Source organism: Citrus clementina, unplaced genomic scaffold (assembly GCF_000493195.1).
Source record: "Citrus clementina cultivar Clemenules unplaced genomic scaffold, Citrus_clementina_v1.0 scaffold_6, whole genome shotgun sequence".
Classification (NCBI taxonomy): Eukaryota; Viridiplantae; Streptophyta; class Magnoliopsida; order Sapindales; family Rutaceae; genus Citrus; species Citrus x clementina.
In genome coordinates, this window is record NW_006262139.1 from 10,077,410 (window position 1) to 10,092,905 (window position 15,496).

General features: G+C 35.1%; 3 protein-coding genes across 3 annotated transcripts; all 3 read left to right on the plus strand.

Annotated features, from left to right (window-relative positions):
• Positions 1–402: 402 nt before the first annotated feature.
• Positions 403–3,086, plus strand: LOC18038081 (pentatricopeptide repeat-containing protein At2g37230). Its single transcript, XM_024182693.1, has one exon. The coding sequence runs from the start codon at positions 620–622 to the stop codon at positions 2,873–2,875; it is 2,256 nt and encodes a 751-aa protein (XP_024038461.1). The 5' UTR covers positions 403–619; the 3' UTR covers positions 2,876–3,086.
• A 2,238-nt stretch (positions 3,087–5,324) lies between these two features.
• Positions 5,325–7,692, plus strand: LOC18038292 (RNA-binding protein CP29B, chloroplastic). The gene is made up of 4 exons (XM_006428708.2): positions 5,325–5,817; positions 5,978–6,079; positions 6,374–6,682; positions 7,258–7,692. The coding sequence occupies exons 1-4, from the start codon at positions 5,446–5,448 to the stop codon at positions 7,321–7,323; spliced, it is 849 nt and encodes a 282-aa protein (XP_006428771.1). The 5' UTR covers positions 5,325–5,445; the 3' UTR covers positions 7,324–7,692.
• A 3,973-nt stretch (positions 7,693–11,665) lies between these two features.
• LOC18038293 (protein CNGC15b) lies at positions 11,666–15,000 on the plus strand. Its single transcript, XM_006428709.2, has 7 exons — positions 11,666–11,694; positions 11,896–12,442; positions 12,816–13,028; positions 13,190–13,482; positions 13,618–13,729; positions 13,844–14,080; positions 14,187–15,000. Exons 1-7 carry the CDS (start codon positions 11,666–11,668, stop codon positions 14,886–14,888), a joined length of 2,133 nt encoding a protein of 710 aa, XP_006428772.1. The 3' UTR covers positions 14,889–15,000.
• The last annotated feature ends 496 nt before the right edge of the window (positions 15,001–15,496 follow it).

The window sequence follows — 15,496 nt, forward strand, 5'->3', positions numbered from 1 at the left end:
ATAGCTAATTGTTCATATTTAGATTAACATTCATGTTTACAACTCTTCAATTTATTCAAAGAAACAGCATGCATCAATATTACGTTTGCCGAAAAAGCAAATCATAAAACAGAGTGGTATATAAATTGAGTAAAAGTTCAATATATATACGCGTGTGTGTATATATATCTATATGTTTGTATGTATATATGTATATATGTATGTATATGCATATATGATGTCCTATTGAGACTTGATATTCTAATTTCTCAAATCCACATCTAATTTGTTTTAAATAATTCGAGGTATATTTATTATTTCCGTATAAAATTCATGATTCATTCAAATTTTATGATTTTATACCATAATTTTCACTTGTTATTAACATAAATTGGATTTTTGAAATTAAAGAGCCTAGTGTATACTACGTACTTGTACCCTATGGTACAACGCAATTGAAGCACGAATGGGGTTTTTCCTTTTCCCATGACTAAACCCTAGCTCTGCAATTGTTTACTCTCTCTCCCTTCCTCTCGTGTGGGTCTCTGTTAGTCTTTGTTTGCATGTAACTTCTTATAAACAAAAAATAAAAAACCCTCAAATTTCAGAATCACAAATACCCACTTTACGAATTCAAGGAATGGCCTTGATCTCCCTCTCTAAACCCCACCAATTAAAGCCTAGGGTTCATCCAATCATATCCAGAATCGAAGCTCCGTATTCTCTCATTCTCCCCCATTTCTTCTGCTCAATCAATGACCAGCAGCAGACCCAAGACAGCCCCGCTCCGAACCCGGATCCGTTTCAAGCAGATGAAGAACCGAGCCAGAGGCAGAGGATCCCAAGAGGTAACCACCGATCCCCAGTAAAGTTAGAGGATACAATATGTAAACTGATGGCTGAGCGGGCATGGACGACCCGGTTACAGAACAAGATTCGGGCTTTAGTGCCCCAATTTGATCACAACCTTGTTTACAATGTACTTCACGGAGCAAAGAATTCGGAGCATGCGCTCCAGTTCTTCCGGTGGGTTGAGCGTGCCGGGTTGTTTAACCATGACCGAGAAACCCATTTGAAAATGATTGAAATCTTAGGCCGTGTTGGCAAGTTAAATCATGCTAGGTGTATTTTGTTGGATATGCCGAAAAAGGGTGTTCAATGGGATGAAGATTTGTTTGAAGTCTTGATTGAAAGTTACGGTAAAAAGGGAATTGTTCAAGAGTCTGTCAAAATTTTTGATATAATGAAGCAATTGGGTGTTGAGAGGAGTGTTAAATCTTATGATGCTTTGTTTAAGTTGATCCTTAGGCGTGGTCGCTATATGATGGCCAAGAGGTACTTTAACAAGATGCTGAGTGAAGGGATTGAGCCTACTCGGCATACTTATAATGTTATGCTTTGGGGGTTCTTTTTGAGTTTGAAGCTTGAGACTGCCATAAGGTTTTTTGAGGATATGAAGAGTAGGGGGATCTCCCCGGATGTTGTTACATATAATACCATGATTAATGGATATAATCGGTTTAAGAAAATGGATGAGGCAGAGAAGTTGTTTGCGGAGATGAAGGAGAAGAATATTGAGCCTACCGTTATTAGTTATACTACTATGATAAAAGGGTATGTTGCTGTTGAGCGAGCTGATGATGCACTTAGGATATTTGATGAAATGAAGTCGTTTGATGTTAAGCCAAATGCAGTTACTTATACTGCTCTGTTGCCGGGGTTGTGTGATGCAGGAAAGATGGTTGAAGTGCAGAAGGTTTTGAGGGAGATGGTAGAGAGGTATATTCCTCCCAAGGATAATTCAGTATTTATGAAGCTCTTGGATGTTCAGTGTAAGTCTGGGCACTTAAATGCTGCTGCGGATGTGCTTAAGGCAATGATTCGATTGAGCATTCCAACAGAGGCTGGACATTATGGTATCTTAATTGAGAACTTCTGCAAGGCTGAGATGTATGATCGGGCAATTAAGTTGTTGGATAAGCTTGTTGAGAAGGAGATTATTTTGAGGCCACAGAGTACTTTGGATATGGAGGCTAGTTCTTATAACCTGATGATACAGCATCTGTGCCACAATGGTCAGACAGGAAAAGCTGAAATCTTTTTTAGGCAATTAATGAAAAAGGGTGTTTTAGATCCTGTTGCCTTCAATAATTTGATCCGTGGCCATTCAAAAGAAGGGAATCCAGACTCTGCTTTTGAAATTGTTAAGATTATGGGTCGGAGAGGAGTGCCTAGAGATGCTGATGCTTACATATGTCTGATTGAGAGCTATTTGAGGAAAGGTGAGCCAGCCGATGCTAAAACTGCTTTAGATAGTATGATTGAAGATGGACATTCTCCAGCGTCCTCACTATTTAGGTCAGTGATGGAGAGCCTGTTTGAAGATGGGAGGGTTCAGACTGCAAGCAGAGTTATGAAGAGCATGGTGGAGAAGGGCGTGAAGGAGAACTTGGATTTGGTTGCCAAGATTTTGGAAGCTCTTCTCATGAGAGGCCATGTTGAGGAAGCCCTTGGACGTATTGATCTAATGATGCAAAGTGGGTCCGTACCCAATTTCGATAGTCTTCTATCTGTTCTCTCTGAGAAAGGGAAGACTATTGCTGCTGTTAAGTTGTTGGATTTCTGTTTGGGAAGAGACTGCATCATAGACTTGGCGAGCTATGAGAAGGTGTTGGATGCTCTCTTGGCAGCTGGGAAGACCCTCAATGCCTATTCAATATTATTTAAAATAATGGAGAAAGGAGGGGTCACTGATTGGAAGAGCAGTGACAAGTTGATTGCTGGCCTTAATCAAGAAGGGAACACGAAGCAAGCAGATATACTCTCCAGAATGATTAGAGGGGAGATGTCCCGCGGGAGCCAAAAAGAGAAGAAACAAAGTGCTGTTGCCAGCTAATGTTTCTTTTTCTTTTTTTTGTTTATTTTCCCCAAATGTAGTTTCAAGTTGAGACTTGATGCTTTATTTGTTTTTAGTTTCAGACCCATTTTGAAGAATACTACTACCTTTTGCAGAATAATTTGCAAATTCATTTTAGTGGAATGTCACAAGTTCTAAAGTTCATTGCATGATCAGCTGATGGGGATGGATTCAATCAAATCAAAATGTACCAGCAAAATCTTAATTTTCAATATAAACTCTCATTTTTTTTTTTCAAATTATTTACCTCATTATAGTCATTGCTTGCTGTTGACAAGTTCATTTCAGCTGCATTATTTATAGGCTTGAGAATTATAGATAAACATTGTCTTTTCCTGAGTAGCTGCCATCATTTTTGCTGGATTGGAGTTCATCTTTTACTTGCACTAGAGCTTGTAACTTGTCTCTTCCCTGGTTCCGCATTTTTATTTTTATTTTTTTCCTCATTCTCTCATTGCTGAATTTTGTAATATACTATATGCATTTCATGGTTGATTGGCCTAGTAAGCCACCGATCGGTATGTCAATTTGGTTTTCTTTATGTTAGTTTATCTAATACGTGTGTTTTTTGGACAGGGCATTGCAGGCATTCTATGATCTTGAATTACATCTAATCTACACAACACATATGAAGAAAGTTATGGTATTAACACTTTGGTAACTGGAAAAAACTCAAAACTCCTAAGGTCGTGGAAGATGAAAGCAGTTGTGTATAGAGAACATGACAAATGAAGACAAAAAAGGGGACTCATCTCCCTTATCGGCCTTTCATCCCTGTGAATCCCTTAAGCGGCTTCACCCCTTTCAAATTACGTGTTTGGTATTACACAGCTACCCAGATTAATCCGGCTGTAGGTGCATCATTTTTTTTTGTTGTTGATTGCATTATTTTTGTTGTTCTATCAATGTGTCTGGAGTTAAAAGTTGGATCGTTTTGGAGGTGTTAATAATGTTCTTCACTATGGGCAAGCACTCAAAGTAGGGTATTTGTTCGTAAATATTTTGTTTTGCCTTTTAAATTTTAGAAGTACGGGTTTTTAACTTGGCAGTTAATATATATCAATCATTATACTTATAATAAGTGAATTTACAGCAACTATGTCTCTTTTGGAGCATTCCACTACAAAATTTATATCATAATCACAAGATTCAATTTGGATAGTGAGTGAAGTTGCAGGGTAGAAGTATTTTTTTTAGGTATAATTACAACAAATGGATTACAATAAGATTTTCACTAATATTTATAATTAAATAATTATTCGACGTTTACTCAATTTATATTTAAAAAAGAAAAGACTGTCTTACATTAAGTGTTTAAATTATAATATGGAGACTTGAAGCATGGGCTACTACTACTCGTCCAAAGATCAATTGGTACTATGCAGAGTAGAAGTTAAAGAATGCAGAGTAAAGTGAAGAAGGGCACGATGATGTTTGTGACAAAGCTAGCATATAGCACATATGAAGCTCACATTCTCTACCGCAAAGATATTTTTTTATTTTCGCCGTTACCCATTTGCCAGCGAAAATATCTTCCAGTTCCACCATTTTTGGTCATTATATCTCCTTTGCCAGTCCGCATCTCATCGCTCATTTTTGTTTTGACTTTTGACTTTCAAGTGGCCTCGCTTTGCCTCAACGTGCCTACTTGAATGTCCTCTCAAATTGGACGGCCCTGATCTCCCCCAATCTTTTGGTCCACCGCTCCAAGCCTCCGAGTTGGTTTCACATTTTGTGCAACTTGCTTCCGCTGCAGATCGACTTCCGTGAGCAGCACCACAGCAGATATTTTAACCAATTATTTGTACCCTTAAATTCCCCTTTTATCCTCTAAATATTTTAATATAATTGTTTACATATTCACAATATCCACACTAATTGACAGACTCAGATTTTTAACAGCATTTATTTAGAGAGAAAAAAAAGAAAAGAAAACAAACAATAATCGAACATTAAAGTCGGCATCTTGTCATCCCTCATTTGGCTTTGTTATTGTAAAATGTTTTTTTCTTTTTGGATAGATACAATACTATTGATATATACAAGCAAACCCAAACTAACTCTTATAAATTATCATATAGCTTATAATACAATTTAAAATTAATTTTTATAAATTATTCATAAATTTCTTAAATTTTTTTAAAAAATATTAATTTCATTCACAAATTAACAAAAAAAAATTAACTCTACACACAAATTAATGCAAGAAAAAATAACTCATTTTAATACATTTAGGAGGAGAATAGAGTCTTCTCAAAAAAAAAAAAGGAGGAGAATAGAGTGGGCCGAAAGCTTGGGGATCAGCCCACTGGCTAATGAATTAAATTAAATAAAAAAATGTAAAAAGAATTCAAGTAAATGAGATTATACTTTGTTTTATTCGTGGAGGATATTTTAGACTTTTGGATAAACCTAAAAAATATCTCATCACTTGACAAGTTCCATATCTATCCATCTCTACTGAGCCTCTTCTGGGAGCGCACACAAAACTTTATCTTCTTCATTTTCAAAGCTTTCAAAGAAACTCAAAAACCCTTGAGCCAGTAGCCATGTCTACGACGTCAGCTTCTTCGCTGGTGCTCCCATCTCTCAGTCCCAAAACCCTAGCCTTCTACAACTCAAAACCCACTTCATTTTCTCTCTTATCTTCCTCCTCTTCTCACAAACTTCTAGCGAAGCCCATCTCGATATCCTCTTCTTTCATCCATTCTTTTCAACCCTTGCCCTCTTCCCCCTCTCGTTTCGTCAGAAACGTAGCCGTTTCGTCCGAGTTTGACCAGGAAGAGGACCTTTTGAGCGATGAAGACGGTTCGAATTTCTCCCCCGACTTGAAACTTTTTGTGGGTAACCTTCCTTTTAGCGTTGACAGTGCTCAGCTTGCTGGCTTGTTTGAAACCGCTGGAAATGTTGAGATGGTTGAGGTACATTTTTCGTGAGCCTGTTGATAGCCTTGTAGAAAGATTTAGCTTTTTCTGTTTGTTTGCTTGTTTGTTTATTGAGAAAATGTTTTCAAATTAAGTATTTGTTAGTGATTAGAATTTTGAAAGAATTTGATGCGACGAGGTTTATTATTTGTGGCAGGTAATATATGACAAGGTCACTGGGAGAAGCAGAGGATTTGGTTTTGTGACCATGTCAAGTGTTGAGGAAGTTGAAGCAGCTGCTCAGCAGTTCAATGGCTATGTAAGCAATAAACTCTCGCCTAAAAAAAAAAATCAGTTTTTTAATGTGTGAATGGCTTACTGCTTTTCAGAGATGAAAGAAATGATTGAATGGATTATTGACATTTGAAAGTGGATTGGTTTAGAATTTATCAAAATCCACTTTCGAACTTACCTTGTGCCGTGCTTTTTCCTATTTAAATTTTCACTCTTATTGATGCTTGATTTCACGAGAACTTTACGTCTGACAGGGCGATTTCATATCTATTAGCAATGTGATTGTTATGCCTAAGCAAGAGTCTTGTTCAAATTTCAGGAACTCGAGGGCCGACCCCTGAGGGTGAACTCTGGACCTCCTCCTCCTAGGAGGGAAGAATTCTCTCCCAGAGGGCCCAGAGGAGGTGGTGCTGGTGCGCCTTCTAGTGGTGGCAACCGTGTTTATGTTGGTAACCTTTCATGGGGTGTTGATGATTTAGCTCTTGAGACTTTGTTTCGTGAGCAAGGGAAGGTTTTGGAAGCCAAAGTGGTATATGACAGGGAGAGTGGTAGATCGCGGGGTTTCGGGTTTGTGACTTACAGTTCTGCTGAAGAGGTTGACAATGCAATTGATTCCTTGAATGGTGTAGTAAGTTCATTATTTTCCTTTTCGTCCTCAATGTTATATGCATTTTTATTTTCAAATGTGTCACTTTTGTTTGCGTCATTATTAACTGGACCTTCAGCTTTATCTTTGTGACTGGAGTTTCTACATTTATTTTGGAGATAATCATGCTTTTGAAATTGATGCTTTGTAATTTGGTGTGTATAATGGTTTTAGATAATCTTCAGCACATAAAGCATTGACATTCGCTTCATACAAAAAGAATCATGTGGCTATATCATCTTTCTAAGATCTTCTATGTTATAGTTGACTGACTTGTTGAATCATATTTTCAATTAGTTATATGATTGGATATTGTTAAAATTGAGAAAAATGTTGATTTCACAATCTGCTTCTGCTAGGCATGTTATACGTTCGTTGCTCATGTCATTTCTTCAATCAACTCTATCTTATGCATGCTGAATCGAGATCCAATACTAGAGGATTTTGTTTTTATGCCTTCATTTATGTAGTTTTACAAATATTCTGTTAAATTCTCTTCTCTTTTGAGGACCTAAAAGTCTACTAGAGATGTTTATGCTAAAATTTGTTTTGTGCAGGATTTGGCCGGTAGAGCAATTCGAGTCTCGGTGGCTGAAGCAAGGCCACAAAGGCGTCAATTTTGAGCTGTGGCAGAAACTAGTTTTCAGTTGTTTTGATTTTATCGTTAGTTATTTGTGTTGTTATAAGGCTGCTTATCAGTGCTATCAAATCATCGGCTTCAAAGACAGATTCATGATTATTTGTTTTTGCATATGCGAAATGCATGTTGCCTTGTTATAATTTCTAACTATCATCATGAGCCACAGAAATTTTGGAGCTGCATTATTCAGAACAGGATCCTTGCATCTGGCATTTTGATAATTCCATCTCTGTGACGCTTGCCAGATGAAGGGTAGCTTGAGTTGTCTGTCACTAAGTTTTCATCCATGTTCTGAAAACTATAATTGAGACAAGAAATGAATATGTAGCCTGAAATTTGACTTGATTTTACATATGAAATGTGCCTTATTTGGCTTGTCCACATGTTTTGCTAGGATCTTAAAAATGCCAGCTAGAAGACTTCAAAATCTCAATTGCACGTCATTCGTTGACAGCCCAGAAATATACAAGAAATTTCATCTTGTAATTAGGGATGCGACCTGGTACTTAAAAAAGAGTATTGGGTATGATCGGATGGTTAGATTTTGTTGATTGTCGACTTTTTGATTAGGTTGAGGCTGCGGGGTACAAAGTGCCTTAGTTGGGACTCTCTTATTAGTCGTGCTTAAAAAAGGAGTGAAAGCTGCGTCTGGTGTCTTTAGTTTTACGGACTGAAGTATCCTAGGCTTAATGATTATCATCAGTAATCAACTTTTTGAGTCTTTAAAATCCATTTAAATGAAGGAGGGAATACGATCTCAATAAGTTTATAGGAGAATTTTTTTTTTTTTAGTGTACATTCTCGATCATTCTTGATGGGGTCTGTTAGTAGAATTAGAATTCTCTATTGATCTAATTATGTCCTAAGTAAATAATTTAATTACTGATTAGTTGTAAATAAATACAAAAATAAATAAAAAAATTAATTAAATTTTACTCATACACTATTAATAAAAGATACATGGTAGAAGATTTTTAAGAATTTAGTAAAGCTCAGATCAAGAGAGGATTTTATTTCATGTTAACAAGTTTCTAATACTAGCATCGCGGCAAACCTAAAAGTGAAGTGTACTCAAAATAGTCTCTCTCTCTCTATGTATGTATGTGTATCATTCACAAGCTGTGTATTGAGGGCTTTAGTTCTCATAAACTCTATTTTCTTCTAAAAACTACAAATTATGGATGGATTTATCTATAGTTGTTAATGAGAGTAGATTTTTTTGAGTTATAGTAAGATGTATAGTAAATGTGTGGTATATTGTAAGATGTATTGGAAATGTATGCATACTTACATATATTTTTAATTTCCTTATAGATCTGCTTATACACTAACATTTTTACGACTACAATTTAGTATAAGAAAAAAAATTATTGATATAAGATTTATTCGTTCGTGATACAGAATTGTCCCTTTTTTGTTTTCTATTTATTGTTGGTGAATATGTTTATATTTTTTAAGAAGATTAAATAATTTAGAGAGGGATAAGGAGGGGATAATAAAAATTGGCAAATAGAATCGAAAGAGTTATTAATATGCATTTGGTCGTGCTCAGTTTTTAATTGTTTTTCTTTAGAAAAGAAATTCATATCAACAGTAATCTTAATTAAGGGAATGATTATGAAATTTTATATAAAAATTCTTGTTAAAAGAGAGGGGCTTTCAATTCTAGCCCTAAACAAACACACACACACATGTCAATCTTCCTAACTCTATTGAAAAATGAACATCTTTTGAAATTTTACTCTCAACTCTCAATTTATGATATGTAAAGTAGAATTTTTAATAAGGAATAATTATCTCTACATTATCTTTATTTTTGTTATATGTATATTTAACCACCACAAAATTTGCACCATTTTTTATTTCTAAACTTATATCAATTAGCCACTTTGACACTAAAAATAATCATTTTAGTCCTAAATGAATTAAAAAATTATTTTATTCTATGAAATTTTGAAAAAAAAAATTAATTACAATAATGCCTCTAAATTTAATAAAACAAATAAATCTCAAAATTTAAGATGACACTTTTTAAATAAATTATAATTATAAAAATTTACATCTTGTAATTATAATCTCATTTAATTTTTGTAATTGAATTAAGTATAGAAAAATTTACACAAATTAACATGAAGAGCAAAGCTACCTATAATTGTTGTAAACTTCCCAATATCAATATAAAGAAACTTCCCTATATAAATCAAATGAAATTATAATTACAAAAAATTAACATGATAATTTTTAAATGAAATTATAATTACAAGAAATTAACATATTGGGTTTGAGATTTATTTATTTTATTCAATTTAAGATATTCTTATAATTATAATTTTTTATTTTTCAAAATTTTGTAGAGGAAAATGATTTTTTAATTTATTGAGGGATAAAATAGTTATTTTTATTATTAAAGTGATTTATTGATACAAACTTAAAAATAAAAATAGTACAAAAAGCATGTTAAAATATATATATAAAAAAATAAAAATGATGCAGAAATAACTTTCCTTTAAACAAAGTAAAATGGAAAAAAGTCAAAAGACCATTACTTTCGGTAAGATATTCAAAATGCAAATAAGCTTTTCATGTTAAGACTTCAATTGCAACCAAGACATGCTGTAGATAGACAATTTTCTGTCGCCTAAATTTGATTTCTTGATTAGGCAATAAATGCTCATAAAGCAGCTAAACTGGAAGCCACAAAAGCAAACCCCCTCCCCCGTGTTAATATGTTATTAGACTTCGGTGTTGAGGAGATACTCAGTTTATCCTAAACTATTTTGGGGGTGATTATTCAGTTAGCTTATGTATTCTTTAAATTTGTTTTTTAAGGTAAAATAGTAATGTTATTTGATATAACTTAAAATTTAAACAAATCTAACATGTAATTGGTAAAAAAAAGATGATGATTAAATATACTATAACGGAAATCCAACAAAGGTTTTTAAGTTTTTTTTTTAATAATACAAGAACTAACGGGTTAATAGGCTTAAATTATATCAACTAAATAGTAAGTAACATTTAACATTGGTAGAATTTTCTGAATTCCGATTGAGATTTGGGAATCAGTCCGTTTGGAGTGGGATTCGGTGCAAGATTTGGGTTGGGATTTAAAATTAAAATTTGTCCTAATTCATTGTTTGAACGATGTTCGAGACATTTGAAAATACCAATTGGGATCCATAATGCAACAAAATCTGGATTTTTAGAAATATATGACATGTTATATCGGTAATGTGAATGACATGTTGTTTTAATAATAAAATATATATGGCATGTCACTTATAATAGTATGAAATGTTGATCATAAGAGTCTAACATGTTGGTTATATGATTATGACATATCGATTATAATAGAATGACATGTTGTTTATGATAGAATCTGCAGTGTATGATAAAAAGCAAATGTCACCCGAGACAGTTTGGAATCCGGGTTGGGATCAAGACACATTTTTATCCCAATTTACTATTGGTAACGAGATTCATAATATGATCAAATTCAACAAATCCCAACCAGTCCCGTGCAGCCCTACATTTACCTACTTGATGTCTCAATACTCAAGCTGGGCTGACCCCTATCTTTGTCCTCATCTTAGAAAATTAAGAAGGTTCTTTCATCAAATTTCCCATAGATTTCTGGGAATTTATAGATATTACCAATTACCTAAATATTCTGACTTTTGTCTTACAATTTTCGCTTTAATTTTTGACTTGGACATTAACGTATTTACTTCAATTCTGACATTGTGATGATTGGTTGATCATTGATGACTCAAAATGGAATACTTTAGATAAAATGAAACAAAATTAAGAAGGTTCTTTCATGAAATTTTGTCTTTGTTTGAATGTTTGATCCCATATTCCTTGTTCTGTTTAGTTTTTGAAGTATTTCCTCAATACAGTTTTATAAGTTTCATGAGGTCAGTACCTGTCATAAAGTACAAGCAGAGCAGCAAAAATAAAGGGAAAGATTTTAGCAAGCTGTGATTGTAAGTTCTCTTTATATCATAAATTTTCTGTCACGAGTTTCTTTGAATTTTCTGACAAATTTATCTAAGAAATAGACTATTTGCAGAACTCATTAGCTGTTGCAAAGTTGACAGTTTTAACTTGAACTTACTACCTAGAAAATGTGGCTGTGCTTTAAGCTTCTTCAAAAGTTGTTATTTCTTCATTTACCCGTGATTTTCAACAAATTGTGTACGAAAAAGTTATTTAATTATGTGGTTTGAATCCACTGTTTCATTGAATATATGCCCTGTAAATTTTTTAATGCTAAGATCATATCCATTGATTGAAGTTGAAATAATTTTTTATCGTCTCGCGCCATGGCTGATGCTAGACACAAATTCATAAGGTCTGTCTATGTATCCCTTTATGCTTTAACTTGTTTCATGAATCTGCAATTAGAAAACTGTCTATGCGATTTTGCTACTTGTTACTCTTTTGTTCTTGCTAAAAAAGGTGGTCTAATGAGAAAAAGGCACGCGGCCAAATGTTGTTTGATTCTTAATTCTTGGCTGAATGCTGCACTGAATTGATGTTACATGAATTTCAGATTTCAAGAGGATCCTGAGATGACCAAATACACATCGCCCAAAAGGGGTTATATTTCAAAGTTTACCAATAAATTTGTTGCAGTATCAGGGCGTGAGCTCTGCTCAAATAAGTTTGGGAATGATGCAAAGGGCAAGACCTTCCATAAAAGGGGACTTTCAAGAGTCTTCTCTGAGGATTATGAGCTTGTGGAGAAGGTGATATTGGATCCTAGAGGACCTATCATTAACAGATGGAACAAAATTTTCTTAGTAGCGTGCTTGGTTTCTCTTTTTGTTGACCCTCTATTCTTTTACTTGCCGGAGGCTAAGAAAAATGCCTGCATTAATGTTTCTGTACCCCTTGAAATCATTCTCACTGTCATTCGATCATTAGCCGATGCATTTTACTTTCTTAGAATTTTTATCAGATTTCGGACAGCTTATGTTGCTCCATCCTCTCGGGTATTGGGGAGAGGCGATCTGGTTATAGACCCATCGAAAATTTCCTCAAGGTACCTTCGGAAAGATTTTTGGCTCGATATAATGGCTGCCCAACCCATTCCACAGGTATGCAACTCACTGTTACGACTGCTTTTGTGCAGCGCTGTCCGTATAATATCTGTCTTTAGGTTTGAGTGTGGACTAGAAGTTCCGTAACTAGTACATTAGTTCCAAATGCTTATTCTGTGTCTAGGTCATTAATTTTTATGTTTCTTTGCAACCAAATGGAGCATTAGGCCTCACTGATGAAAGGGAAATGAAATGCTTCATGAGGACTTGATGTTGTCCGTAGACAATGCCATTTTTTGTTTACTTTTGTTTTGGTTTGCTCACACGATACTGTATTTGCAGTCGATTTTTCGTTCAGTTATAATACAGCATTTAGAGGCATCTTTAAGATTTTCTTTGAACTAACTGAATTTGTTTTGACATATTTCAGCTGTTGCTTTGGGCTGTAATCCCTTATTTAAAGGGTTCATCGATGGTCAGCACAAAAAATGTTATCCGCTTGATCATCATATTTCAGTATCTCCTGAGGCTATACCTTACATTTCCTCTTTCTTATCAAATTATCAAGGCCTCTGGGGTTCTGTTGGAAACGTCATGGGCCGGGGCGGCTTACAATCTGATGCTCTACATGTTGGCTAGCCATGTAAGTTATGAGTCTTATGATTGTAAATCATTTATGTGAAAGAAACTGTACTTCTAAATATCTGTTACTTGGGTTTCCTTCAACATAAATACAATGATTAGCAACTTATTAAGTTACTCTGTTTGTTGGTTCTAGTCGTTTAATTGCCACTCTTTTGATAGGTTTTAGGAGCCTGTTGGTACCTCTTATCAGTAGAGCGGCAAGAAGAGTGTTGGAGGAAAGTTTGTAGATCCCATCATCTTGAGTGCAACATTGGATTTTTTGACTGCCATCTTGTGAAAGATTCATCTAGAGTCAATTTGTTTCAAATGAGCAATATTTCAAGCCTATGTGATCCAAAAAGCAACTATTATCAGTTTGGCATTTTTGCTGATGCTGTGATTTTGGGAGTGACCGCTTCTAGGTTCTTGGACAAGTACTTTTACTGTCTTTGGTGGGGCTTGAGAAATCTAAGGTGAAGTCTGTTTTTAGTCTTGTTACTTGAAGGCCCGTTAATTCTCTTGATTCCTTTGCCGCTCTCATTAAATTTAAGTTATCATGTAGTCACATATATGGTTGCATATTAACCAATTTCTGTAACATTTTGCAGCTCTCTCGGACAGAATCTCTTCACAAGCACTTTTGTATGGGAGATAAATTTTGCCATCGCCATCGCCATTCTTGGACTAACACTTTTTGGACTGCTCATTGGGAACATGCAGGTAAGTTTAGCCATTAAATAACACTCCCTCAAAGAGTGAAATTCTATATATAATAACACATATGCAGTTTCTGTTTAGTAAATCTGTCTTTTGCACCTTTTCTGCAATCAACAGACATATCTGCAATCTACTACTGTACGACTTGAAGAGTGGAGGATTAGGAGGACAGATACAGAAAAATGGATGCATCACAGGCAGCTCCCGCATAGATTAAAGCAGAGTGTGCGAAAGTATGATCAGTATAGATGGGTTGCAACTCGAGGAGTTGATGAGGAATCGATACTAGATGGCCTCCCCACGGATCTTCGAAGAGACATCAAACGCCACCTCTGCCTTGATCTAGTTCGACAAGTAAGAATGATTATTGTTATATTATAAATTAAGGAACACAGACTCCAGAAACTAATTAATTCATCATCATCTAATCAGCAACTTATTGTCATAAATGTGGAAACAGGTACCACTCTTTGATTTGATGGATGATAGGATGCTAGTAGCAGTATGTGAAAGACTGAAGCCTCGTTTGTGTACACCAGGCACCTGCGCAGTTCGGGAGGAAGATCCTGTCAATGAGATGCTTTTTATTGTCAGAGGCCACTTAGATTCTTACACAACGGGTGGTGGCCGCACAGGATTCTTCAATTCATGCCGCATTGGTCCAGGTGACTTCTGCGGTGAAGAGCTCCTGACCTGGGCTCTTGATCCTCGCCCAAGCGTCATCCTCCCCTCATCCACACGCACAGTTAAGGCCATCACCGAAGTTGAAGCATTTGCTTTCGTAGATGAGGACTTGAAGTTTGTTGCATCACAATACCGAAAGCTGCACTGCAAACAACTCAGGCATGTTTTTAGATGTCACTCACCTCAGTGGAGAACGTGGGCCGCATGCTTTATACAAGCAGCTTGGTTTCGTTATAAAAGAAGGAAGGAAGCAGCTGAGCTGAAGAAAAGAGAGGGCATGATCTCAATGTCTGACCAAGCAACCGACCAAAAAGAAGCATCTTCTCCATCAACGGGCTCAGGCCAGTTTACTTCATATGCTGCAAAACTTGCGGCAAGCACTAGAAGAGGAGGAAGCAAGCGGTGTGGAACTGAATTCGACATACTTTCATCGTTGCAAAAGCCAAATGAACCAGATTTTACAGTTGTAGACAGATGAAGACATTGTTTGCAAGGTGCTTAACATCATCACTACACTACAGTATGCTTATGCTTATGGTATATGAATTCAATTAATTGTTCTTTAAGTTTAGATATCAAAGTGTAGGAAACATGCCCAGTTAGGCAAATTAGATTATTACGTATTTTTGCGGTTTTCTGTGGTTAGTCTATACGCATATTTTCATTTTACTTAGAGTAGCTAGTTTGGTGATAACTTTGAGAAATGTCATGTATATATAAGTAATGGAATGAATAATTTCCTCGATTCCTAAATTTTACAGCTACTACAAGAAGATTACAAGTATAAACTGTAGGTTCCACTTAAACACTCAAATGAAATGGACTGCATCAGTTTGGGCTAATTGTCTTTACCTTTCTCTATATACAGAACACCCATCTCTAAGTTACCGCCATCAGAAAGGGATGGCTTACTGACAACGCTCAAAATTTCGTATAGAACTCTTTTGTAATTGAAATTTCTTAAATAACCAAAGATAAATAATTTATTTTTTAATTTCGAATAGAATTCAATTAAACAATTAAATAGATTCTTCTTTTAAAATTTTTTTACATCCACCATATTTCATAATTTATGTTTTTATATTT